The sequence below is a fragment of the Maniola jurtina genome, chromosome W (assembly GCF_905333055.1).
Source record: "Maniola jurtina chromosome W, ilManJurt1.1, whole genome shotgun sequence".
NCBI classification, from domain to species: Eukaryota; Metazoa; Arthropoda; class Insecta; order Lepidoptera; family Nymphalidae; genus Maniola; species Maniola jurtina.
This window is the reverse complement of record NC_060057.1, coordinates 3,639,214-3,667,014: the sequence shown is the minus strand read 5'-3', so window position 1 is coordinate 3,667,014 and position 27,801 is coordinate 3,639,214. Positions and strand designations below refer to the sequence as shown.

At 38.0% G+C, this 27,801-nt stretch overlaps 1 protein-coding gene across 1 annotated transcript; it reads left to right on the top strand.

The window, feature by feature from the left end:
* The first annotated feature begins 24,595 nt into the window (after positions 1-24,595).
* LOC123879818 lies at positions 24,596-25,966 on the top strand. The gene has a single exon (XM_045927712.1). The coding sequence runs from the start codon at positions 24,596-24,598 to the stop codon at positions 25,964-25,966; it is 1,371 nt and encodes a 456-aa protein (XP_045783668.1).
* The last annotated feature ends 1,835 nt before the right edge of the window (positions 25,967-27,801 follow it).

Below are 27,801 nucleotides of genomic sequence, written 5' to 3'. Positions count from 1 at the left end.
TAAACGAGAGATTAGTTTAAAGAAGATTATACACAAAGAAGAAAGAGTGAAAATCCCCACCAGACGAGTTGAATCAACCCTTGCAGCCTTACACTAATCAAGATCAAAAACACAATTACAACGAGGACATACTATTATTAGAGACCAGAGGTTGTGTCAAACAGAGCCCTATACCCATTCCTCGTCCCTTTTTCAAAGAAAATGGAAATTCAAGAGTTGGTAAATGTCTGAGTGAAGCTGAAGAAAGCTAAAGAAGAAGTAAAGTATACAAATATTTCTTCAGCTAAGTGTCCTCTTAGTCAGCTAATCATTAGCACTCACACAAACATTTTAAATTATGGTCCTCGAAAAGTAACGAGTTCTACGAGATACAAATACAAGATATTGAGAGTACGTAAGAAAGAAGCAGGTGTTCGAAGAGGTAACGTTCAGGTGAGAAGAGTCATCGGGGATTGTACACGAATTAGGTCATGCAATTATTTACGCGATACTTTTATTAGTTCAAATACATAACCCAGATGACCCTCTCCCATTAACAACTGGTCATTTTAGTATAAGTGAATTGTTATTAGATATTACTGATACAAACTACTTGGATCAAAACGTAAATTTAGATAGAGAGAAACTGTTCAATTATTTAATTGTTTTTGCCTTTGATTGTTTACAGAGTTTTGAACAACTTAATTCACATAACTAAACGGTGTCTTAGAATTTGAATACAAAATGTGGTATTAATAGAAACCGATGTTTTACTTGTAAAATGGATTTTATGCAAAATTGTAAACAATAGTGCTTTACCTGATGATGTGATGCGAGAATTTACATGTAAAAGAAGTTTCTTAAAAAACGTTAAATTACTAAACTTTGTCTTTATTAACTGAGTCTCAGTAGCTCGATACACACTATCACGATGGGCGGTTGTGCCAAACGATTTTTGAGTTAATTAAGTATACAGTTTCTTTAATTTTGATGTGGTTTACAAGAATGTAATTATCTTACTTTTACATGCCTACGGAATACTAAAAAAAAAAAAACGTTTCATTTTGTAGTTACTTCTAAACTTTTGCTTTGAGTTACCATTTACATGAACTTTGATTTAGCTTAGCAGTGTACTTTATAATAACTTTGTGTTTTAACTTACTTTTTACGTGGATTGTAACTGTCGTTATATCACGGTGGGCGGCTCAATGTTTTCCATTGTACATTGGATGTTATAATAATTACTTGTATTGTTTATTACTTTTTAGTACCTTGAACTATTTTTTATGATTACGTTGAAGAACGAAGTTCTTGATGGGCGGAATGTTAAAAATAGTTCAGCATCTCAGAGAAAATGTAGTTTACCTACCGTAAGATAGATGTCGTTGATTTAAGTTTACTTCGCGCGATTCATTAAATTAACAAAGCGGGTACCGCCTACCGAGACTAAAAAATGTTAGATATTGCTGTCACAGTACAATTCCTTGGTTCTTTCTACCAAGATCACTTAAGTAACATGTTTTCCAAATTGATATTACAGTTTCTTAGTGTTTAAAGCGATATGTGTACATAAAATAGTTACAAATGCAACAATAGTAAAACGAGATGTGAAACGAACCATTGTACAAATAATACGTGAATTTAAACCAGTGTTTTTACGAGAAAATAAACGTGTGTGATTACGAGTCAATGTATCATTTTCAACAATGGCGGACTTACATTTTCTACAAAAAATAGAAATGCCTGTCATTTTATGGGGTTTTTCGGGGTGAATTATCTTAATAAATCAATTTGGTTTTATATAATAAAGTTAACCTTACCACGTCACGTGAGCTGCTTTAGCAGCTCGCGCACCGAGCAAAAACTAGTTATACTATATATAGCTCAATTACCACTCACTCACTCACTCATTGACATAATTGTTCTCCTAGAAAGAGAAGGAAAATGATATAATGATGTAGGGGAGATGTGGTTGGATTCGGGAGTCCTCTGGGGAAAAATTATGACATTTCGGAAAAACAAGATGGCGGCTGGCGTGATTTTTGCAGCTCCGTTGTTTTCCAACCGATTTTGTTTAAACTCGCAACTATTTAGGAAAGTAGTAAACGGTTAATAGAAAAGGTAGAAAAAAATTGGAAAAACAAAATGGCGGCTGAGCTGGAGAGTTTTCAAAATTTTCATTTTTCGATCCCTAACCGCGGCGCCACTGATCCTAGACGGAGAAGTCGAGGATAATTATTTTTTCGTGTTTCGCCCACGATTATCCTGTATTTTGACAAAACGGGAGCGGTTTTTAAAAATTCAAGATGGCGGCTGTCATGGCGGTCGTTTTGTTCGAGGTACGAAAAAACGCAATTTTAAAATTCGAATATGTCAAAGTTGGCAACATCGGAGCGGTTCGGCTTCTATGAAGCGATTGTACGTATGAACTTGAGGTATAGATTGGTGGGGAAAAATTACCCCATTTTTCGGGAAATTTCAAGATTTTTGCGAAAATGTAAAAAATCGAAATACGGACTTTTCACAAAATCCGAGTATAAGCGATTACGTGTTTTGCTCGTACAAATGACATTTGGGTATTTTTGTCGCCGGAGACTAGCAACACTGGAATTTATCAAAAAAAAAGTGATTTTCGACATTGTCTTTTTTCAGGGACGATCATTTCGCGTGGGTGCGAGCGAGAGGAGAGATTGAAACGTCATCGGAAGCGGTATATCCTGTAGTTAATAGGAAAGTTGTAAAATTATCTAATTTGCTTCTGCAAAAAGAGTTGGTGGCCATTTTGTATTTTCTTCAAATTTTCCGAAATTTTGATCACGTTTTTGAGGCAGTTGGCAACATTTTGGAAAGTCGACATGTATCAATCGATTGTGTGACTCAACCAGCAGTATCGAAATATGTAAACAGTGTTGCCACATTTGGGGAGATTTTCGAGATTTTCCCCAAAAACTCCTCCTGTAAAATTTTGTATGAAATTTTTTTTTTTCACTGATGGTTTCGTATAGAAAACAAAAAAAAAATCGAGGAAAAATTTGGAAATAGCTGATGATCGAGGATGTCGGAGACGGGTGAAGGGTCCGCTCAAGGTATTGAAGATAGGTGGGGGGTGCTCGACCAAATGTCATTCATGACATCATCCAATTGCCAAAAAGCTGAAAAAAAATTCAAAATGGCGAAGAAAAGATGGCCGCCATACAAATTTCGCCGGCGTCCAGCTCGGAGGGTATAAAAGATGGAGGTGCGGTTTCGTGGCAAAAGAGGATCAGGATCCAAAGGTCTACTCGATGAATAAAAAATAATTCAAAATGGCGGAATTTATTTTCCCATACATTTTGTATGGCGAATATTGAATGTCTCATTCTCCTAGAAACAGACGGAAAACGATACAATAATGTAGGGGAGATGTGTTCGGGTGGGGGAGGCGAGTAGGGAAAATTTATGACATTTCAGAAAAACAAGATGGCGACCGACGTGATTTTTGCAACTCTTTTGTTTTCCAACCGATTTCGTTGAAACTCGCAACCTTTGAAGAAAGTAGTAAACGATTAATAAAAAAAGTGGAAAATTTTGGATAAACAAGATGGCCGCCGTACAAATTTCGTCGTTGTCTATCTCGGATGCTATAAAAGATGGAAGAGTGGTTTCTTGGCAAAAGATAATCAGGGTCCGAAGGTCTACTCGGTGGAACAAACTCTGCATGCTCGCGGACCACTTTAGTGGTCCGCGCACCCACGCACCCTACTTTATTAACCTCAACTACCCCGTTTTTACAAAAAATGATATGGATGTCGTTTTCAGAGTTTTCCAGGGTGCTCATTTTGATAACGACATTTATTTTGAAATCCAAGATGGCGGACATGCATTTTTTAAGAAAAAAATCGATATGGGTGTCTTTTTATGGTGAATTTCGGGGTGAATTGTGTATTTTAATAACTTGATTCGGTTGAATACAATAAAGCTAAACATTACCACGTCACGCGAGCTGCTTTAGCAGCTCGCGCACCGAGCAAAATACTAGTTATTATACTATATATAGCTCGATTACCACTCACTGACTCATTGACATAATTGTTCTCCTAGAAGGAGACGGAAAATGATATAATGATGTAGGGGAGTTGTGTTTGGTTTCCAAAACCCTCTGGGGAAAAATTATGACATTTCGGAAAAACAAGATGGCGGCTGATGTGATTTTTGCAGCTCCTTTGTTTTTTAAGGGACTCCGTTCAAACTCGCAATTATCAAAGAATGTAGTAAACGGTTAAGAGAATATGTGAAAAAAATTGGAAAAACAAGATGGCGGCCGAGCCGTAGCGTTTTAAAATTTTTGATTTTTCGACCCCGAACCGCGGCGCCACAGATCCGATACGGGGTGATCGAGGATAATTATTTTTTTTTGTTTCGCCCATGATTATCCTGTATTTTGACAGAACGGGAGTGGTTTTTAAAAATTCAAGATGGCGACTGTCATGGCGGCCGTTTTGTTCGAGGTACGAAAAAACGCAATTTTAAAAGTTAAATATCTCAAAGTTGGCAACATCGGAGCGATTCGGCTTCTATCAAGCGATTATACGTATAGGCTCGAGGTATAGATTGGAGGAAAAAAATTACCCCATTTTTAGGGAAATTTCAAGATTTTCGGGAAATTGTAAAAAATCGAAATACGCACTTTTAGCAAAATCCGAGTATGAGTGATTACGTGTTTTGCTCGTACAAATGACATTTGGGTATTTTTGTCACCGGAGACTGGCAACACTAGAATTTATCAAAGTAAAAGTGATTTTCGACACGGTCTTTTTCACGGTATCCCCTTTCGTGTGGGTGCGAGCGAGAGGAAAGATTGAAACGTCATCGGGCGCGGTATATCCTGTAGTTAATAGGAAAATTATGAAACCGTGTAAAATCTTTCTGTGAAACGAGTTGGCGGCCATTTTGTATTTTTTTTTATTTTTCGATATTTTGACCACGTTTTTGAGGCAGTTGGCAACATTTTGGAAAGTCAGTATGTATGAATCGATTGTGTATCTCGGCTGGCAGTATGGAGATATGCAATCGGTGCTGCCACTTTTGGAGAGATTTTCGAGATTTTCAACTAAGAAACTCCTGTAAAATTTTGTATGAAAATTTTTTTTTTTACTGATGGCATCAGATAGAAAACAAAAACTTAGTAAGCCAAAATTATGGAGAGAGCTGATGATTGAGGGTTTCGGAGACGGGTGAAGGGCCCGCTTAAGGTATTGAAGATAGGCGGGGGGTGCTCGAGCAAATGTCATTCATGACGTCATCCAATTGCCAAAAAGCTGGAAAAAAATTCAAAATGGCGAAGAAAAGATGGCCGCCATACAAATTTCGCCGGTGTCCAGCTCGGAGGGTATAAAAGATGGAAGTGTGATTTCTTGGCAAGAGATGATCAGGGTCCGAAGGTCTACTCGATGAATAGAAAAAAAATTCAAAATGGCGGATTTTTTTTCCCCATAGAAAATGTATGGCGAATATTGAATGTCTCATTCTCCTAGAAAGAGACGGAAAACGATACGATAATGTAGGACAGATGTGTTTGGCTGGTGGAAGCAAGTAGTGAAAAATTATGACATTTCAGAAAAACAAGATGGCGACCGACGTGATTTTTGCAACTCTTTTGTTTTCCAACCGATTTCGTTGAAACTCACAATCTTTGAAGAAAGTAGTAAACGATTGATAGAAAAAGTGGAATTTTTTGGAAAAACAAGATGGCCGCCGTACAAATTTCGTCGGTGTCTATCTCGGAGGCTATAAAAGATGGAAGAGTGGTTTATTGGCAAAAGATGATCAGGATCTAAATGTCTATCGGTGAAATAATCTCTGCATGCTCGCGGACCACTTAAGTGGTCCGCGCACCCACGCACCCTACTTTATTAACCCTAACTACCCCGTTTTTACAAAAAATAATATGGATGTCGTTTTCAGGGTTTTCCAGGGTGCTAATTTTGATAACGACATTTATTTTAAAATCCAAGATGGCGGACATGCACTTTTTAAGAAAAAATTTATATGGGTGTCGTTTTGTGGGTTTTTTGGGGTGAATTGTGTATCTTAATAAATAAATTTGGTTTAGTATAATAAAGTTAACCCAACCACGTCACGCGAGCTGCTTTAGCAGCTCGCGCACTGAGCAAAACACTAGTTATACTATATATAGCTCGATTACCACTCACTGACTGACTGACTCATTGACATAATTGTTCTCCTAGAAAGAGACGGAAAATGATATAATGATGTAGGGGAGTTGTGTTCGGTTTTGGGAACCCTCTGGGGAAAAATTATGACATTTCGGAAAAACAAGATGGCAGCCGACGTGATTTTTGCAGCTCCTTTGATTTTTTAGGGACTCCGTTCAAATTCGCAACTATTAAAGAATGTAGTAAACGATTAATGGGAAATGTCGAAAAAATTGGAAAAACAAGATGGCGGCCGAGTCGTTGCGTTTCAAAATTTTTGATTTTTCGACCCCGAACCGCGGCGCCACAGATCCGAGACGGGGTAGTCGAGGATAACTATTTTTTCGTGTTTCGCCCACGATTATCCTGTATTTTGACAGAACGGGAGTGGTTTTTAAAAATTCAAGATGGCGGCTGTCGTAGCGGCCGTTTTGTTCGAGGTACGAAAAAACGCAATTTTAAAATTCGAATATTTCAAAGTTGGCAACATCGGAGCGATTCGGCTTCTATCAAGCGATTGCACGTATAGGCTCGAAGTATAGATTGGAGGAAAAAAATTACCCCATTTTTCGGGAAATTTCGAGATTTTCGGGAAATTGTAAAAAATCGAAATACGCACTTTTCGCAAAATCCCAGTATGAGCGATTACGTGTTTTGCTCGAACAAATGACATTTGGGTATTTTTGTCGCCGGAGACTAGCAACACTGGAATTTATAAAAGAAAAAGTGATTTTCGACATGGTCTTTTTTAGGGGCGATCGGTTCGCCTGGGTGCGAGCGAGATGAGAGATTGAAACGTCATCGGGAGCGGTATATCCTGTAGTTAATAGGAAAATTATGAAACCGACTAAAATCTTTCTGTGAAACGAGTTGGCGGCCATTTTGTATTTTTTTTAGTTTTTCGAAATTTTGACCACGTTTTTGAGGCAGTTGGCAACATTTTGGAAAGTCAATATGTATGAATCGATTGTGTATCTCGGCTGGCAGTATGGAGATATGCAACCGGTCTTGCCACTTTTGGGGAGATTTTCGAGATTTTCAACTAAGAAACTCCTGTAAAATTTTGTATGAAAATTTTTTTTTTCACTGATGGTGTCGTATAGAAAACAAAAAGTTAGTAAGCCAAAATTATGGAGAGAGCTGATGATTGAGGGTTTCGGAGACGGGTGGAGGGCCCGCTTAAGGTATTGAAGATAGGTGGGGGGTGCTCGAGCAAATGTCATTCACGACGTCATCCAATTGCCAAAAAGCTGAAAAAAAATTCAAAATGGCGAAGAAAAGATGGCCGCCATACAAATTTCGCCGGTGTCCAGCTCGGAGGGTATAAAAGATGGAAGTGTGGTTTCTTTGCAAAAGAGGATCAGGATCCAGAAGTCTACTCGATGAATAGAAAAAAAATTCAAAATGGCGGAATTTATTTTTCCATACATTTTGTATGGCGAATATCGAATGTCTCATTCTCCTAGAAAAAGACAGAAAACGATACGATGATGTTCGGGAGATATGTTCGGGTGCAAGATGGGAGTCGGGAAAAATTATGACATTTCAGAAAAACAAGATGGCGGCCTAAGTGATTTTTGTAACTCTTTTGTTTTTTAACCGATTTCGTTGAAACTCACAATCTTTGAAGAAAGTAGTAAACGATTAATGAAAATAGTGGAAAAATTTGGAAAAACAAGATGGCCGCCACACAAACTTCGTCGGTGTCCATCTCGGAGGGTATAAAAGATGGAAAAGTGGTTTCGTGGCAAAAGATGATCAGGTTCCGAAGGTCTACTCAATGGAATAAACTCTGCATGCTCGCGGACCACTTTAGTGGTCCGCGCACCCACGCACCCTACTAAATTATTATCCTAATTTACAAAAAATAATATGGATATCGTTTTCAGGGTTTTCCAGGGTGCTGATTTTGATAGTGACATTTATTTTCAAATCCAAGATGGCGGACTTACATTTTCTACAAAAAATAGAAATGCCTGTCATTTTATGGGGTTTTTCGGGGTGAATTCTGTATCTTAATAAATGAATTTGTTTTATATAATAAAGTTAACCTTACCACGTCACGTGAGCTGCTTTAGCAGCTCGCGCACCGAGCAAAAACTAGTTATTATACTATATATAGCTCGATTACCACTGACTCACTGACTGACTCATTGACATAATTGTTCTCCTAGAAAGAGACGGAAAATGATATAATGATGTAGGGGAGATGTGGTTGGATTCGGAAACCCTCTGGGGAAAAATTATGACATTTCAGAAAAACAAGATGGCGGCCGACGTGATTTTTGCAGCTCCGTTGTTTTCCAACCGATTTTGTTGAATTTTGTAAACTTTAAAGAAAATAATAAACGATTAATAGGAAATGTCGAAAAAATTGAAAAAACAAGATGGCGGCCGAACCGCAGCGTTTTCAAAATTTTGATTTTTCGACCCCGAACCGCGGCGCCACAGATCCGAAACGGGGAAATCGAGGATAATTATTTTTTCTGGTTTCGCCCACGATTATCCTGTATTTTGACGGAACGGGAGTGGTTTTTAAAAATTCAAGATGGCGGCTGTCATGGCGGCCGTTATGTTAGAGGTACGAAAAAACGCAATTTTAAAAGTTAAATATCCCAAAGTTGGCAACATTGGAGCGATTCGGCTTCTATGAAGCGATTGTACGTATAGGCTCGAGGTATAGATTGGAGGAAAAAAATTACCACATTTTTTGGGGAAATTTCAAGATTTTCGGGAAATTGTAAAAAATCGAAATACGCACTTTTAGCAAATTCCGAGTATGAGCGATTACGTGTTTTGCTCGTACAAATGACATTTGGGTATTTTTGTCACCGGAAACTGGCAACACTGGAATTTATCAAAGAAAAAGTGATTTTCGACATGATCTTTTTCACGGTATCCCCTTTCGTGTGGGTGCGAGCGAGAGGAAAGATTGAAACGTCATCGGGCGCGGTATATCCTGTAGTTAATAGGAAAATTATGAAACCGTGTAAAATCTTTCTGTGAAACGAGTTGGCGGCCATTTTGCATTTTTTTTTATTTTTTGAAATTTTGACCACGTTTTTGAGGCAGTTGGCAACATTTTGGAAAGTCAGTATGAATGAATCGATTGTGTATCTGGGCTTGCAGTATGGAGATATGCAACCGGTGTTGCCACATTTGGGGAGATTTTCGAGATTTTCAACTAAGAAACTCCTGTAAAATTTTGTATGAAAAATTTTTTTTTCACTGATGGTGTCGTATAGAAAACAAAAAGTTAGTAAGCCAAAATTATGGAGAGGGCTGATGATTGAGGGTTTCGGAGACGGGTGGAAGGCCCGCTTAAGGTATTGAAGATAGGTGTGGGGTGCTCGAGCAAATGTCATTCATGACGTCATCCAATTGCCAAAAAGCTGAAAAAAATTTCAAAATGGCGAAGAAAAGATGGCCGCCATACAAATTTCGCCGGTGTCCAGCTCGGAGGGTATAAAAGATGAAAGTGTGGTTTCTTGGCAAAAGGTGATCAGGATCCAAAGGTCTACTCGATGAATAGAAAAAAAATTCAAAATGGCGGAATTTATTTTCCCATACATTTTGTATGGCGAATATTGAATGTCTCATTCTCCTAGAAAGAGACAGAAAACGATGCAATAATGTAGGGGAGATGTGTTTGGGTGGGGGAGGCGAGTAGGGAAAAATTATGACATTTCAGAAAAACAAGATGGCGGCCGACGTGATTTTTGCAACTCTTTTGTTTTCCAACCGATTTCGTTGAAACTCGCAATCTTTGAAGAATGTAGTAAGCGATTAATAGGAAAAGTGGAAAATTTTGGAAAAACAAGATGGCCGCCGTACAAATTTCGTCGGTGTCTATCTCGGAGGCTATAAAAGATGGAAGAGTGGTTTCTTGGCAAAAGATGATCAGGGTCCGAAGGTCTACTCGGTGGAACAAACTCTGCATGCTCGCGGACCACATTAGTGGTCCGCGCACCCACGCACCCTACTTAATTAACCTCAACTACCCCGTTTTTACAAAAATTGATATGGATGTCGTTTTCAGAGTTTTCCAGGGTGCTGATTTTGATAACGACATTTATTTTGAATTCCAAAATGGCGGGCGTGCACTTTTTAAGAAAAAAATTGATATAGGTGTCTTTTATGGGGTTTTCGGGGTAATTTGTGTATCGTATATAAAAAAAATCGGTTTAATACAATTCATAAACCTAACCACGTCACGCGAGCTGCTTTAGCAGCTCGCGCACCGAGCAAAACACTAGTTATACTATATATAGCTCGATTACCACTCACTGACTGACTGACTCATTGATACAATTGTTCTCCTAGAAAGAGACGGAAAATGATATAGTGATGTAGGGGAGATGTGTTTGGGTGAGGGAGATGACTGGGGAAAAATTATGACATTTCAGAAAAACAAGATGGCGGCTGACGTGATTTTTGCAGCTCCGTTGTTTTCCAACCGATTTTGTTGAATTTTGTAAACTTTAAAGAAAGTAGTAAACGATTAATGGGAAATGTCGAAAAAATTGAAAAAACAAAATGGCGGCTGAGATGGAACGTTTTCAAAATTTTCATTTTTCGACCCCGAACCGCGGCGCCACTGATCCAAGACGGAGAAGTCGAGGATAATTATTTTTTCGTTTTTCGCCCACGATTATCCTGTATTTTGACAAAACGGGAGTGGTTTTTAAAAATTCAAGATGGCGGCTGTCATGGCGGCCGTTAAGTTAGAGGTACCAAAAATCCCAATTTTAAAATTCGAATATCTCAAAGTTGGCAACATTGGAGCGGTTCGGCTTCTATGAAGCGATTGTACGCATGAACTTGAGGTATAGATTGGTGGGGAAAAATTACCCCATTTTTCGGGAAATTTCTAGATTTTTGCGAAAATGTAAAAAATCGAAATACAGATTTTTCGCAAAATCCGAGTATGAGCGATTATGTGTTTTGCTCGTACAAATGACATTTGGGTATTTTTGTCGCCGGAGACTGGCAACACTGGAATTTATCAAAAAAAAAAGTGATTTTCGACATTGTCTTTTTTCAGGGACGATCATTTCGCGTGGGTGCGAGCGAGAGGAGAGATTGAAACGTCATCGGGAGCGGTATATCCTGTAGTTAATAGGAAAGTTGTAAAATTATCTAATTTGCTTCTGCAAAAAGAGTTGGTGGCCATTTTGTATTTTCTTCAAATTTTCCGAAATTTTGATCACGTTTTTGAGGCAGTTGGCAACATTTTGGAAAGTCGACATGTATCAATCGATTGTGTGACTCAACCAGCAGTATCGAAATATGTATACAGTGTTGCCACATTTGGGGAGATTTTCGAGATTTTCCCCAAAAACTTTTCCTGTAAAATTTTGTATGAATTTTTTTTTTTCACTGACGGTTTCGTATAGAAAACAAAAAAAAAATCGAGGAAAAATTTGGAAATAGCTGATGATCGAGGATGTCGGAAACGGGTGAAGGGTCCGCTCAAGGTATTGAAGATAGGTGGGGGGTGCTCGATCAAATGTCATTTATGACATCATCCAATTGCCAAAAAGCTGAAAAAAAATTCAAAATGGCGAAGAAAAGATGGCCGCCATACAAATTTCGCCGGCGTCCAGCTCGGAGGGTATAAAAGATGGAGGTGCGGTTTCGTGGCAAAAGAGGATCAGGATCCAAAGGTCTACTCGATAAATAGAAAAAAAATTCAAAATGGCGGAATTTATTTTCCCATACATTTTGTATGGCGAATATTGAATGTCTCATTTTCCTAGAAAGAGATAGAAAACGATACATTGATGTATGAGAGATATGTTCGGATGCACGATATGAGTAAGGGAAAAATTATGACATTTCAGAAAAACAAGATGGCGGCCTATATGATTTTTGCAACTCTTTTGTTTTCCAACCGATTTCGTTGAAACTCGCAATCTTTGAAGAATGTAGTAAACGATTAATAGGAAAAGTGGAAAATTTTGGAAAAACAAGATGGCCGCCGTACAAATTTCGTCGGTGTCTATCTCAGAGGCTATAAAAGATGGAAGAGTGGTTTCTTGGCAAAAGATGTTCAGGATCTGAAGGTCTAATTGTGAAACAATCTCTGCATGCTCGCGAACCACTTTAGTGGTCCGCGCACCCACGCACCCTATTAAATTATTATCCTCAACTACCCTGTTTTTGAAAATAATAATGTGAGGGTCGTTTTCAGGGTTTTCTAGGGTGCTGATTTTGATAATGACATTCATTTTTAGATCCAAGATGGTGGACATGCACTTTTTAAGAATAAATTGACATGGGTGTCTTTTCATGGGTTTTTCGGGGTGGATTGTCTATCTCAATAAATAAATTCGGTTTATTACAAAAAAATTAACATAACCACGTCACGCGAGCTGCTTTAGCAGCTCGCGCACCGAGCAAAACACTAGTTATTTATTATACTATATATAGCTCAATTACCACTGACTCATTGACATAATTGTTCTCCTAGAAAGAGAAGGAAAATGATATAATGATGTAGGGGAGATGTGTTCGGGTGGGGGAGTCGACTGGGGAAAAATTATGACATTTCGGAAAAACAAGATGGCGGCCGACGTGATTTTTGCAGCTCCTTTATTTTTTAAGAGATTCCGTTCAAACTCGCAACTATTAAAGAATGTAGTAAACGGTTAACAAAAAATGTGGAAAAAATTGGAAAAACAAGATGGCGGCCGAGCCGTAGCGTTTTAAAGTTTTTGATTTTTCGACCCCGAACCGCGGCGCCACAGATCCGAAACGGGGTAATCGAGGATAATTATTTTTTCTGGTTTCGCCCACGATTATCCTGTATTTTGACAGAACGGGAGTGGTTTTTAAAAATTCAAGATGGCGGCTGTCATGGAGGCCATTCTGTTCGAGGTACGAAAAAACGCAATTTTAAAATTCGAATATCTCAAAGTTGGCAACATCGGAGCGATTCGGCTACTATGAAGCGATTGTACGTTTAGGTTCGAAGTATAGATTCGAGGAAAAAAATTACCCCATTTTCAGGGAAATTTCAAGATTTTCGGGAAATTGTAAAAAAATCGAAATACGCACTTTTAGCAAAATCCGAGTATAAGTGATTATGTATTTTGCTCGTACAAATGACATTTGGGTATTTTTGTTGCCAGAAATTGGCAACACTGGAATTTATCAAAGAAAAAGTGATTTTTCGACATGGTCTTTTTCACGGAATCCCCTTTCGCGTGAGTGCGAGCGAGAGGAGAGATTGAAATGTTGTCGAGAGCGGTATATCCTGTAGTTAATAGAAAAATTATGAAACCGTGTAAAATCTTTCTGTGAAATGAGTTGGTGGCCATTTTGTATTTTTTTTAATTTTTCGAAAGTTTGATCACGTTTTTGATCCCAGTCGACGACGTCGGACCGTTTCGGTTTCTATGAAACGATTGTGCGTATAGACTTGAGGTAAAGATTGGTGAAAAAAAATTACCCCATTTTTTGGGGAAATTTCAAGATTTTCGGGAAATTGTAAAAAAACGATAAACGGACTTTTCGCAAAATACGAGTATGAGCGATTATGTGTTTTGCTTGTACAAATGACATTTGGGTATTTTTGTCGCCGAAAACTGGCAACACTGGAATTTATCAAAGAAAAAGTGATTTTCGACATGGTCTTTTTCACGGAATCCCCTTCGCGTAGGTGCGAGCGAGAGGAGAGATTGAAACGTCATCGGAAGCGGTATATCCTGTAGTTAATAGGAAAATTATGAAACCGTATAAAATCTTCCTGTTAAACGACTTGGCGGCCATTTTGTATTTTTTTTAATTTTTCGAAAGTTTGATCACGTTTTTGAGGCAGTTGGCAACATTTTGGAAAGATGACATGTGAGGATCGATTGTATGACTTGGCTGACAATATCGAAATATGCAAACGGTGTTGCCACATTTGGGGAGATTTTCGAGATTTTCCCCAAAAACTCCTCCTGTAAAATTTTGTATGAAAAATTTTTTTTTCACTGATGCTGTCGTATAGAAAACAAAAAAAAAATCGAGGAAAAATTTGGAAAGAGCTGATGATTGAGGATGTCGGAGACGGGTGAAGGCCCCGCTTAAGGTATTGAAGATAGGGGGGGGGTGCTCGAGCAAATGTCATTCATGACGTCATCCAATTGCCAAAAAGCTGAAAAAAAATTCAAAATGGCGAAGAAAAGATGGCCGCCATACAAATTTCGCCGGTGTCCAGCTCGGAGGGTATAAAAGATGGAAGTGTGGTTTCTTGGCAAAAGAGGATCAGGATCCAAAGGTCTACTCGATGAACAAAAAAAAAATTCAAAATGGCGGAATTTATTTTTCCATACATTTTGTATGGCGAATATTGAATGCCTCATTCTGCTAGAAAGAGACAGAAAACGATACGATGATGTTCGGGAGATATGTTCGGGTGCGGGATGGGAGTCGAGAAAAGTTATGACGTTTCAGAAAAACAAGATGGCGACCGACGAGATTTTTGCAACTCTTTTGTTTTCCAACCGATTTCGTTGAAACTCACAATCTTTGAAGATAGTACCAAACGATTAATAGAAAAAGTGGAAAATTTTGGAAAAACAAGATGGCCGCCGTACAAATTTCGTCGATGTCTATCTCAGAGGCTATAAAAGATGGAAGAGTGGTTTTTGGCAAAAGATGATCAGGGTCCGAAGGTCTACTCGGTAAAACAAACTATGCATGCTCGCGGACCACTTTAGTGGTCCGCGCACCCACGCAACCTACTTTATTAACCTCAACTACCCCGTTTTTACAAAAATTATATGGATGTCGTTTTCAGAGTTTTCCAGGGTGCTCATTTTGATAACGACATTTATTTTGAAATCCAAGATGGCGGACATGCATTTTTTAAGACAAAAATCGATACGGGTGACGTTTTATTGTGTTTTCGCGGTTAATTTTGTATCTTAATAAATACTATCGTTTTAATACTTGTCAACCCAACCACGTCACGCGAGCTGCTTTAGCAGCTCGCGCACCGAGCAAAGCACTAGTTATACTATATATAGCTCGATTACCACTGACTCACTGACTCACTCATTGACATAATTGTTCTCCTAGAAAGAGACGGAAAATGATATAGTGATGTAGGGGAGTTGTGTTCGGATTCGGGAACCCTCTGGGGAAAAATTATGACATTTCGGAAAAACAAGATGGCGGTCGAGGTGATTTTTGCAGCTCAGTTGTTTTCCAACCGATTTTGTTGAATTTTGCAAACTTTGAAGAAAGTAGTAAATGATTAACAGAAAATGTGGAAAAAATTGAAAAAACAAGATGGCGGCCGAGCCGTAGCGTTTTCAAAATTTTGATTTTTCGACCCCGAACCGCGGCGCCACAGATCCGAAACGGGAAATCGATAATAATTATTTTTTTCTGGTTTCGTCTATGATTATCCTGTATTTTGACAGAACGGGAGTGGTTTTTAAAAATTCAAGATGGCGGCTGTCATGGCGGCCGTTATGTTAGAGGTACGAAAAAACGCAATTTTAAAAGTTAAATATCCCAAAGTTGGCAACATCGGAGCGATTCGGCTTCTATGAAGCGATTGTACGTATAGGCTCGAGATATAGATTGGAGGAAAAAAATAACCCCATGTTTTGGGGAAATTTCAAGATTTTCGGGAAATTAAAAAAAATCGAATTACGGACTTGTTACAAAATCCGAGTATGAGCGATTACGTGTTTTCCTCGTACAAATGACATTTGGGTATTTTTGTCGCCGAAGACTGGCAACACTGGAATTTATCAAAGAAAAAGTGATTTTCGACGTGGTGTTTTTTCAGGGGCGATCGTTTCGCGTGGGTGCAAGTGAGAGGAGAGATTGCAACGTCATCGGGAGCGGTATATCCTGTAGTTATTGGAAAAGTTGTACAACGATGTAATTTATTTCTGCAAAACGAGTTGGCGGCCATTTTGTATTTTTTTTAATTTTTCGAAATTTTGATCACGTTTTTGAGGCACTTGGCAACATTTTGGAAAGTCAATATGTATGAATCGACTGTGTATCTCGGCTGGCAGTATGGAGATATGCAACCGGTGTTGCCACTTTTGGGGAGATTTTCGAGATTTTCAACTAAGAAACTCCTGTAAAATTTTGTATGAAAAATTTTTTTTTCACTGATGGTTTCGTATAGAAAATAAAAAGTTAGTAAGCCAAAATTATGGAGAGAGCTGATGATTGAGGGTTTCGGAGACGGGTGGAGAGCCCGCTTAAGGTATTGAAGATAGGTGGAGGGTGCTCGAGCAAATGTCATTCACGACGTCATCCAATTGCCAAAAAGCTGAAAAAAAATTCAAAATGGCGAAGAAAAGATGGCCGCCATACAAATTTCGCCGGTGTCCAGCTCGGAGGGTATAAAAGATGGAAGTGTGGTTTCTTGGCAAAAGAGGATCAGGATCCAAAGGTCTATTCGATGAACAAAAAAAAAAATTCAAAATGGCGGAATTCATTTTTCCATACATTTTGTATGGCGAATATTGAATGTCTCATTCTCCTGAAAAGAGACAGAAAACGATACATTGATGTATGGGAGATATGTTTGGATGCAATATGAGTAGGGGAAAATTATGACATTTCAGAAAGACAAGATGGCGGCCTATATGATTTTTGCAACTCTTTTGTTTTCCAACCGATTTCATTGAAACTCGCAATCTTTGAAGAATGTAGTAAACGATTAATAAAAAAAGTGGAAAATTTTGGAAAAATAAGATGGCCGCCGTACAAATTTCGTCGGTGTCTATCTCGGAGGCCATAAAAGATGGAAGAGTGGATTCTTGGCAAAAGATGTTCAGGATCTGAAGGTCTAATTGTGAAACAATCTCTGCATGCTCGCGGACCACTTTAGTGGTCCGCGCACCCACGCACCCTATTAAATTATTATCCTCAACTACTCTGTTTTTAAAAATAATAATGTGAAGGTCGTTTTCAGGGTTTTCTAGGGTGCTGATTTTGATAATGACATTCATTTTTAGATCCAAGATGGTGGACATGCACTTTTTAAGAATAAATTGACATGGGTGTCGTTTCATGGGGTTTTCGGGGTGGATTGTCTATCTCAATAAATAAATTCGGTTTATTACAAAAAAATTAACATAACCACGTCACGCGAGCTGCTTTAGCAGCTCGCGCACCGAGCAAAACACTAGTTATACTATATATAGCTCGATTACCACTCACTGACTCATTGACATAATTGTTCTCCTAGAAGGAGACGGAAAATGATATAATGATGTAGGGGAGTTGTGTTTGGTTTCCAAAACCCTCTGGGGAAAAATTATGACATTTCGGAAAAACAAGATGGCGGCCGATGTGATTTTTGCAGCTCCTTTGTTTTTTAAGGGACTCCGTTCAAACTCGCAATTATCAAAGAATGTAGTAAATGATTAACAGAAAATGTGGAAAAAATTGGAAAAACAAGATGGCGGCCGAGCCGTAGTGTTTTAAAATTTTTGATTTTTCGACCCCGAACCGCGGAGCCACAGATCCGAGACGGGGTAATCGAGGATAATTATTTTTTTTGGATTCGCCCACGATTATCCTGCATTTTGACAGAACGGAAGTGGTTTTTAAAAATTCAAGATGGCGGCTGACATGGTGGCCGTTTTGTCCGAGGTACGAAAAAACGCAATTTTAAAAGTTAAATATCTCAAAGTTGGCAACATCGGAGCGATTTGGCTTCTATCAAGCGATTGTACGTATAGGCTCGAGGTATAGATTGGAGTAAAAAAATTACCCCATTTTTAGGGAAATTTCAAGATTTTCGGGAAATTGTAAAAAATCGAAATACGCACTTTTAGCAAAATTCAAGTATGAGCGATTACGTGTTTTGCTCGTACAAATGACATTTGTGTATTTTTGTTACCGGAGACTGGCAACACTGGAATTTATCAAAGTAAAAGTGATTTTCGACACGGTCTTTTTCACGGTATCCCCTTTCGCGTGGGTGCGAGCAAGAGGAAAGATTGAAACGTCATCGGGAGCGGTATATCCTGTAGTTAATAGGAAAATTATGAAACCGTGTAAAATCTTTCTGTGAAACGAGTTGGCGGCCATTTTGTATTTTTTTTTATTTTTCGAAATTTTGACCACGTTTTTGAGGCAGTTGGCAACATTTTGGAAAGTCAGTATGTATGAATCGATTGTGTATCTCGGCTTGCAGTATGGAGATATGCAACCGGTGTTGCCACTTTAGGGGAGATTTTCGAGATTTTCAACTAAAAAACTCCTGTAAAATTTTGTATGAAAATTTTTTTTTTCACTGATGGTGTCAGATAGAAAACAAAAACTTAGTAAGCCAAAATTATGGAGAGAGCTGATGATTGAGGATATCGGAAATGGGTGAAGGGCCCGCTTAAGGTATTGAAGATAGGCGGGGGGTGCTCGAGCAAATGTCATTCATGACATCATCCAATTGCCAAAAAGCTGGAAAAAAATTTAAAATGGCGAAGAAAAGATGGCCGCCATACAAATTTCGCCGGTGTCCAGCTCGGAGGGTATAAAAGATGGAAGTGTGGTTTCTTGGCAAGAGATGATCAGGGTCCGAAGGTCTACTCGATGAATAGAAAAAAAATTCAAAATGGCGGAATTTATTTTCCCATACATTTTGTATGGCGAATATTGAATGTCTCATTCTCCTAGAAAGAGACAGAAAACGATACATTGATGTAAGGGAGATATGTTTGGATGCGTGATATGAGTAGGGGAAAATTATGACATTTCAGAAAAACAAGATGGCGGCCTATATGATTTTTGCAACTCTTTTGTTTTCCAACCGATTTCGTTGAAACTCGCAATCTTTGAAGAGTGTTGTAAACGATTGATAGACAAATTGGAATAATTTGGAAAAACAAGATGGCCGCTGTACAAATTTCGTCGGTGTCTATCTCGGAGGCTATAAAAGATGGAAAAGTCGTTTCTTGGAAAAAGATGATCAGGATCAGAAGGTCTTCTCGGTGAAAGAATCTCTGCATGTTCGCGGACCACTTTAGTGGTCCGCGCACCCACGCACCCTACTTTATTAACCTCGACTACCCCGTATTTACAAAAAATGATATGGATATCGTTTTTAGAGTTTTCCAGGGTGCTGGTTTTGATAACGACATTCCTTTTCAAATCCAAGATGGCGAACATGCACTTTTAAGAAAAAATCTGATATGGGTGTCGTTTTATAGGTATTGCAGAGTGAATTGCGTATCTTAATAAATAAATTCTGTTTAATACAATATAGTAAAACCTAACCACGTCACGCGAGCTGCCTTAGCAGCTCGCGCACCGAGCGAAACACTAGTATACTATATATATATACTATATATAGCTCAATTACCACTCACTCATTGACATAATTGTTCTCCCAGAAAGAGACGGAAAATGATATAATGATGTAGGGGAGATGTGGTCGGATTTGGGAGTCCTCTGGGGAAAAATTATGACATTTCAGAAAAACAAGATGGCGGCCGACGTGATTTTTGCAGCTCCGTTGTTTTCCAACCTATTTTTTTGAATTTTGCAAACTTTGTAGAAAATAGTAAACGGTTACCAGAAAATGTGGAAAAAATTGGAAAAACAAAATGGCGGCCGAGATGGAGCGTTTTCAAAATTTTCATTTTTCGACCCCTAACCGCAGCGCCACAGATCCGAGACGGGGTAATCGAGGATAATTATTTTTTCTGGTTTCGCCCACGATTATCCTGTATTTTGACAAAACGGGAATGGTTTTTAAAAATTCAAGATGGCGGCTGTCATAGCGGCCATTTTGTTCGAGGTACGAAAAAACGCAATTTTAAAATTCGAATATCTCAAAGTTGGCAACATCGGAGCGATTCGGCTTCTATGAAGCGATTGTACGTATAGACTCGGGGTATAGATTGGAGGAAAAAAATTACCCCACTTTTAGGGAAATTTCAAGATTTTCGGGAAATTGTAAAAAATAGAAATACGCACTTTAAGCAAAATCCGAGTATGAGTAATTACGTGTTTTGCTCGTACAAATGACATTTAGGTATTTTTGTCACCGGAGACTGGCAACACTGGAATTTATCAAAGTAAAAGTGATTTTCGACACTGTCTTTTTCACGGTATCCCCTTTCGCGTGGGTGCGAGCGAGAGGAAAGATTGAAACGTCATCGGGCGCAGTATATCCTGTAGTTAATAGGAAAATTATGAAACCGTGTAAAATTTTTCTGTGAAACGAGTTGGCGGCCATTTTGTATTTTTTTTTATTTTTCGAAATTTTGATCACGTTTTTGAGGCAGTTGGCAACATTTTGGAAAGTTAACATGTATGAATCGATTGTGTATCTCTGCTGGCAGTATGGAGATATGCAACCGGTGTTGCCACTTTTGGGGAGATTTTCAAGATTTTCAACTAAGAAACTCCTGTAAAATTTTGTATGAAATTTTTTTTTTTCACTGATGGTGTCATATAGAAAACAAAAAGTTAGTAAGCCAAAATTATGGAGAGAGCTGATGATTGAGGGTTTCGGAGACGGGTGGAGGGCCCGCTTAAGGTATTGAAGATAGGTGGGGGGTGCTCGAGCAAATGTCATTCATGACGTCATCCAATTGCCAAAAAGCTGAAAAGAAATTCAAAATGGCGAAGAAAAGATGGCCGCCATACAAATTTCGCCGGTGTCCAGCTCGGAGGGTATAAAAGATGGAGGTGTGGTTTCGTGGCAAAAAAGAATCAGGATCCGAAGGTCTACTCGATGAATAGAAAAAAAATTCAAAATGGCGGAATTTATTTTTCCATTCATTTTGTATGGCGAATATTGAATGTCTCATTCTCGTAGAAAGAGAGAGAAAACGATACAATGATATTCGGGAGATATGTTTTGGTGCGCGATATGAGTAGGGAAAAATTATGACATTTCAGAAAAACAAGATGGCGGCCTATATGATTTTTGCAACTCTTTTGTTTTCCAACCGATTTCGTTCAAACTCGCAATCTTTGAAGAAAGTAGTAAATGATTAATAGAAAAAGTGGAAAATTTTGGAAAAACAAGATGGCCGCCGTACAAATTTCGTCGGTGTCTATCTCGGAGGCTATAAAAGATGGAAGAGTGGTTTCTTGGCAAAATATGATCAGGATCCGGAGGTCTACTCAGTGAAACAAACTCTATATGCTCGCGGACCACTTTAGTGGTCCGCGCACCCACGCACCCTACTTTATTAACCTCAACTACCCCGTTTTTACAAAAAATGATATGGATGTCGTTTTCAGAGTTTTCCAGGGTGCTGATTTTGATAATGACATTCATTTTTAGATCCAAGCTGGTGGACATGCACTTTTTAAGAAAAAATTGATATGGGTGTGGGTTTTATGTGTTTTTGTGGTGAATTGTGTATCTTAATAAATAAATTTGGTTAAATATAATAAAGTCAACATAACCACGTCACGCGAGCTGCTTTAGCAGCTCGCGCACCGAGCAAAACACTAGTTATTATACTATATATAGCTCAATTACCACTCACTCACTGACTCATTGACATAATTGTTCTCCTAGAAAGAGAAGGAAAATGATATAGTGATGTAGGGGAATTGTGTTCGGTTTCGGAAACCCTCTGGGGAAAAATTATGACATTTCAGAAAAACAAGATGGCGGCCGACGTGATTTTTGCAGCTCCGTTGTTTTCCAACCGATTTTGTTGAATTTTGCAAACTTTAAAGAAAGTAGTAAACGATTAACAGAAAATGTGGAAAAAATTGGAAAAACAAGATGGCGGCCGAGCCGTAGCGTTTTCAAAATTTTGATTTTTCGACCCCGAACCGCGGTGCCACAGATCCGAAACGGGAAATTGAAACTAATAATTTTTTTCTGGTTTCGTCTACGATTATCCTGAATTTTGACAAAACGGCAGTGATTTTTAAAAATTCAAGATGGCGGCTGTCATGGCGGCCGTTAAGTTAGAGGTACGAAAAAACGCAATTTTAAAAGTTAAATATCTCAAAGTTGGCAACATCGGAGCGATTCGGCTTCTATGAAGCGGTTGTACGTATTGATTCGAGGTATAGATCGGTGGGAAAAAATTACCCCATTTTTAGGGAAATTTCAAGATTTTCGGGAAATTGTAAAAAATAGAAATACGCACTTTTAGCAAAATCCGAGTATGAGTGATTATGTGTTTTGCTCGTACAAATGACATTTGGGTATTTTTGTCACCGGAGACTGGCAACACTGGAATTTATCAAAGTAAAAGTGATTTTCGACACGGTCTTTTTCACGGTGTTCAAGACCAATTATATTGTTTACCAAGCCAGATAATAGATGGCGCTGTACGACCAATATGTCGCGGTCTTGGTCGATTATGTAAGGAATATATACTCATGTAAAATATTGATCAACGTGTGTTCGTCCTTGGGTTCAATAAACCGGCCTAGCCTTTTTAGAACAAACCGTGGTTTTTTTGTTACGACCTGCGGTCCCTCAGAGCACGGCGGGCTGGAGCGGGAACATTTTGGTCCTTCGAACCGGATATTTTTGAAGAACAAGTGGTCCACTGGTGGACCACTCACCGTACTCGCAGTGGATCGCTGCAGACACCAGAGTACGTGGTTCCAGCAGCGGCGGCAGGCGCCGGCAGAGGGCGCCAGCAGCGTGGACCAGCGAGAGCGAGCGAGACGAGTGATGCAGAGCAGGACAACCCTAGTACGCCAAGGATGGACTACCAAGGACCAGTTTGACAGGTGTCAAAGTCAAGCTGACAGGTGTCAAAGTCAAGTCTGACAGGTGCCAAAGTCAAGCTGACAGCTGTCATCGTGACGTGTGAGTGCAATAGTTCAAGTGAAGTGTCAAACCGTGAGTACAAACCTTCAAATTAACTTTCAAGCAAAATTAAACTTTATGTCAGTGATTCATATTTCAAGCAAAATTGAACTTTATTTCATTGGTTTCAATAACTTAGAAAATTCAAGCTAATAAGAACATAGAATTTAAAACTTGTAGAAATATTAGTAAACTTTTAATTTTAACTTAGAGTAAATTGCATGCTAGTTAGGACTTAGAATAATTTCACTAAAAACGAGGGAACGGGGAACCTATGTCCGATTTCCCCTAGAACTGTTAAAGTTTCAAACACTTGTAAAATTTTCAAGAAATATCTTAGGACATAGAATTTTTTCGATCAGTAAAACACTTGTAAATTTTTCAAGATAAAAGAACATTGAAATTATTTAGGACATAGAGATTTTAGGTCAACCAAACACTTGTGATTTACATGATGGTATAGAACATAGAATTATTTTGCTTGATAGAACAAACTTGTTAATCTAATCAAAACCTTGATTTCACTTGGTTATTTTCCGAGTTACTTAACTTAAAATTAGTACAAGTAAATTATTAAGAACACTTTTAGTTTGAGTTCAAATAAAGACAATGATTATTTAATAGGTCAATAAATAATTTTAATTAATTAGATCATCAATTAATTTAATTTGAGTACATAATGGAAGGACTAATAAATGTGCAGTTAGATTTACATAATTCAATTAAAAAGGATTTATCCAATTTTAAGAAAAGTGCAAAAGAGAGAATAAGCAAAGAGTACGTAGAAATTATATCGGAAAGTTTAGAAACAGATTGGTTATCTTTTAGAGCAAATAATGCTAAATTGTTTGAAATTTCACAACCAGATATTTTAGCAAGTACACAGTATGTTGTAAAAGAAATTTATGATATTACTAAAGATCACTATTTCAATTATAAATCTCTGTTAATAAGAACTTTAAATGAACTTAGGTCAACAGAAAGTCAGTCAAGTCCTAGTACAAATAGTGATAAGGTCAGCCCGTTAGTAAAGCTTCCAAAAATTACTATTCCGACATTTTCGGGTAGTTATTCAGAATGGACAACATTTCGTGATTTATTCGTTTCTCTTGTTCACAATAATACTGATTTAGACAATGTACAAAAGTTAAATTATTTGAAATCTCACATAACGGGTGAGGCAGAGCAATTAATAAGGCATACACCAATTACTAGTGCAAATTACAGTCGATGCTGGTCTCTATTAGAACAAAGGTACAACAATAGAAAATACTTAGCAAAATGCATCTTTAAGCGCTTGTTTAGCATTAAACAGATGAACACTGAGTCAGCATCTGGTTTAAAAGACCTTATAGACACCACCATAGACTGCTTGAATGCCTTAAAAAATATAGACATTGATGTTAGCACATGGGATATTATCATAATTCATATTGTTACTTTCAAACTCGATTCCGAAACACGGAAACAGTGGGAGCTACATATTTCTAGTTCAGTCGATTCGAATCAATTGCCAACATTAGAACAATTTAAAACTTTTATGGAAAACCGTTTTCGCGCTTTAGAATTTGTAGATTCTAAAAAACCTTCAGTACAGTACAACAGTGGTTCTAGTTCAAAACCAAAGTCTTTTATAGCTACAAATACCTCAATTATGCGCTGTGAGTATTGTTCAGAGCAACACAAATTGTGTTTTTGTAAAAGGTTTGCTGGTGAAGATATCGCAACAAGGCGTGACTTTGTGGCCAAGAATTCAATTTGCGTGAACTGTTTAGGCAGCAATCACATATCTTCTCAGTGCAAAAATCCTGGATCCTGCAGGATTTGTAAATTGCGTCACCATTCCCTTTTGCATCAAGAGATCGAGAGCACAGCTTCCAGTTCAACGGCAGAAAAACCTGTTGAGAGTGCTAGCACTTTAACTAATACTCCACCAATAGTTTCATGTCTTTCAACTCAAAGGATTTCCAGTTGCGGTCAGGTTTTACTTCCTACGGCATTAGTAAACACCGAGTCTGAAGCTGGGAAGGATCATATCCTCAGAGTTTTGTTAGATCAAGGATCGCAGGCCAGTTTTATAACTGAGGCTGCAGTCCAGCTGTTGCGGCTTAAGAAGACTCCTGTAAGCGGAATGATTACTGGACTAGGAGGAAACAAAGCCATAAGATCAAAATATGTAGTTACCATCAAATTAAGATCAAGGACAAACCAGGACAATAACATACAGGTCACAGCTTACGTGCTGAAGAACATAACTACGTTTTTACCGGAACGTCAAGTGCATAACCTGGACTGGACAGAATTTAAGAACTTACAACTAGCAGATCCCCATTTCAACACTTCTAAGGCATTCGATTTGCTGTTGGGTGCTGATATTTATAGCCAAATAGTACAAGAAGGCATAAAGAAGAGCCGTAATGGGAAACTTATAGCACAAAGAACAACATTAGGGTGGATTCTGTCTGGCACAGTTAACGAACAATTTAACAAGAACAACGAGGACACTCCGAAAATTTCGGTTATGCATGCTCAGATCACTGAAACTGAAAATTCAAAACAGATAGAAAAAGAGCAAAAGTTCAAATCAAGTACACCAAATAGGACAGATAAAGGTCGCAATCGGACACGACACCTGAACGTAACCAAAACCCAACCATCACACAAAAGGCTATCGAAGAATTTAGATCTGAAACAAATAGAACACAACAGAAATTCACAATTAGGACACATAAAATCTGTAAACATAAACGACAGAGAAAATAATGAAACTGTCTACTTACCACATCATGCATTCGTAAGAAACGATAAGACAACCTTAAAAGAGCAAGCTGAAAAATGGAATAACAATAAAGTAGATATATTAACAAGCATATACAAGAAAGAAGATCAAGAGAACATACAAAACCACACACAAGAAATTGACAAGCAACAGCAAGACACCTTAAGCAAGGGTAAGCACAAACAGAACACAATGGAAAAGAACAAACAGAGCAAAATTAGCCTCAAGATCAAAAAGGACAACTAGAACAAAAAGGACAACTAGAACAAAAGGGACAACTAGAGCAAAAGAACAACAAAAATTAAAGGACAAAAAGTATTAAGGACAAAACAAAGATCAAGGGCAAAATAAAAATGGACAAAGAGTACCATAGGATTTAGAACTTACCTTTATCCGAAGCGAAGATCAATCTAGATGCTCGGTGAATACTGAAGCCAACGTCTGGACCTGAAACAAAAAGATCAATATTATCAGTTAGTATACATCATATAGGCCACTAGAGTGGATAGCACTAAGTATAAAAGCAGAAAAAATATTTATTCAAAAGAAAAAAAAGCATATTCGGTATAGCAAAATAGCAAAAGACAATTTTAGCATAATTTTAAAGAAAATAAAAGAATACTTACCTTGAAGAAGTAGAACAACTTACTACAGTACAAGTCCCACGATGGTGAAGCACATAACAGAAGCTAGTATTAAATTTCACAAGTTCGGTGAATCATTTAAATAAGTATACACAGTGCAGATCACAAAATCCACATTAGGTATCCAGTTGCCGACAGAATTAAAAGTTCATTCCGAAGGAGATCAAACACTCATTTAGTTCAAAGTATTTACTGAAAAGGAAAGTACGAAACGAAGAATTTAAGACCAATATTTCAAGTAGTTAGTAGGACAGAAGTTGCTTACAAATTTAGAACAGCCCATATCTGGAGACAGTTCAGATCTCAGTGACTCTCTGCCGTTTACACCGGTATTTGTAAGAACCGTAGGGCCACTGATAGCTGTACCAAAGGTTAATAATACTTAACTATTTTGAGTCCAATGTAAGTATACTGAAAAGGTGGCAATTCATTCAAAATGCGATTAGTCATCGTTGAGGTCAAAATGTTACTAGATCAACACTGTATGTATAGGTTAGTTAGATAATAAGAAATTGTTATAGTTTAAGTTTATGTATAGCTCAAGTTTGATAATATCTATAGTTCATAAGATCAAATTTGTAAATTTATTTCATGTAAGAGCAAACCATTGCATGGTTTAAAAGCGCAATTTAGTTCATTTATAATTGTTTAATTTAGTTCAAAAATTCAAGACAAGTGCATTTAACATTATGTAATTTCAAAGTTCAATCTAGTTCATTTGTAGTTCATTTAGCACAAGTTTCAAACCATGTAAGACCACCCACCAAGAACATAGTCATATTTACGAGTACATACACATTTAACAAACACATTTAATTAAGGACATTTCTCACTAAATGTCCTTGGCGGGCGGTATGTTCAAGACCAATTATATTGTTTACCAAGCCAGATAATAGATGGCGCTGTACGACCAATATGTCGCGGTCTTGGTCGATTATGTAAGGAATATATACTCATGTAAAATATTGATCAACGTGTGTTCGTCCTTGGGTTCAATAAACCGGCCTAGCCTTTTTAGAACAAACCGTGGTTTTTTTGTTACGACCTGCGGTCCCTCAGAGCACGGCGGGCTGGAGCGGGAACACACGGTATCCCCTTTCGTGTGGGTGCGAGCGAGAGGAAAGATTGAAACGTCATCGGGAGCAGTATATCCTGTAGTTAATAGGAAAATTATGAAACCGTGTAAAATCTTTGTGTGAAACGAGTTGGCGGCCATTTTGTATTTTTTTTAATTTTTCGAAATTTTGATCACGTTTTTGAGGCAGTTGGCAACATTTTGGAAAGTCTATATGTATGAATCGATTGTGTGACTCAGTCGGCAATATCGAAATATAGAAACAGTGTTGCCACTTTTGGGGAGATTTACGAGATTTTCAACTAAGAAACTCCTGTAAAATTTTGTATGAAAAATTTTTTTTTCACTGATGGTGTTATATA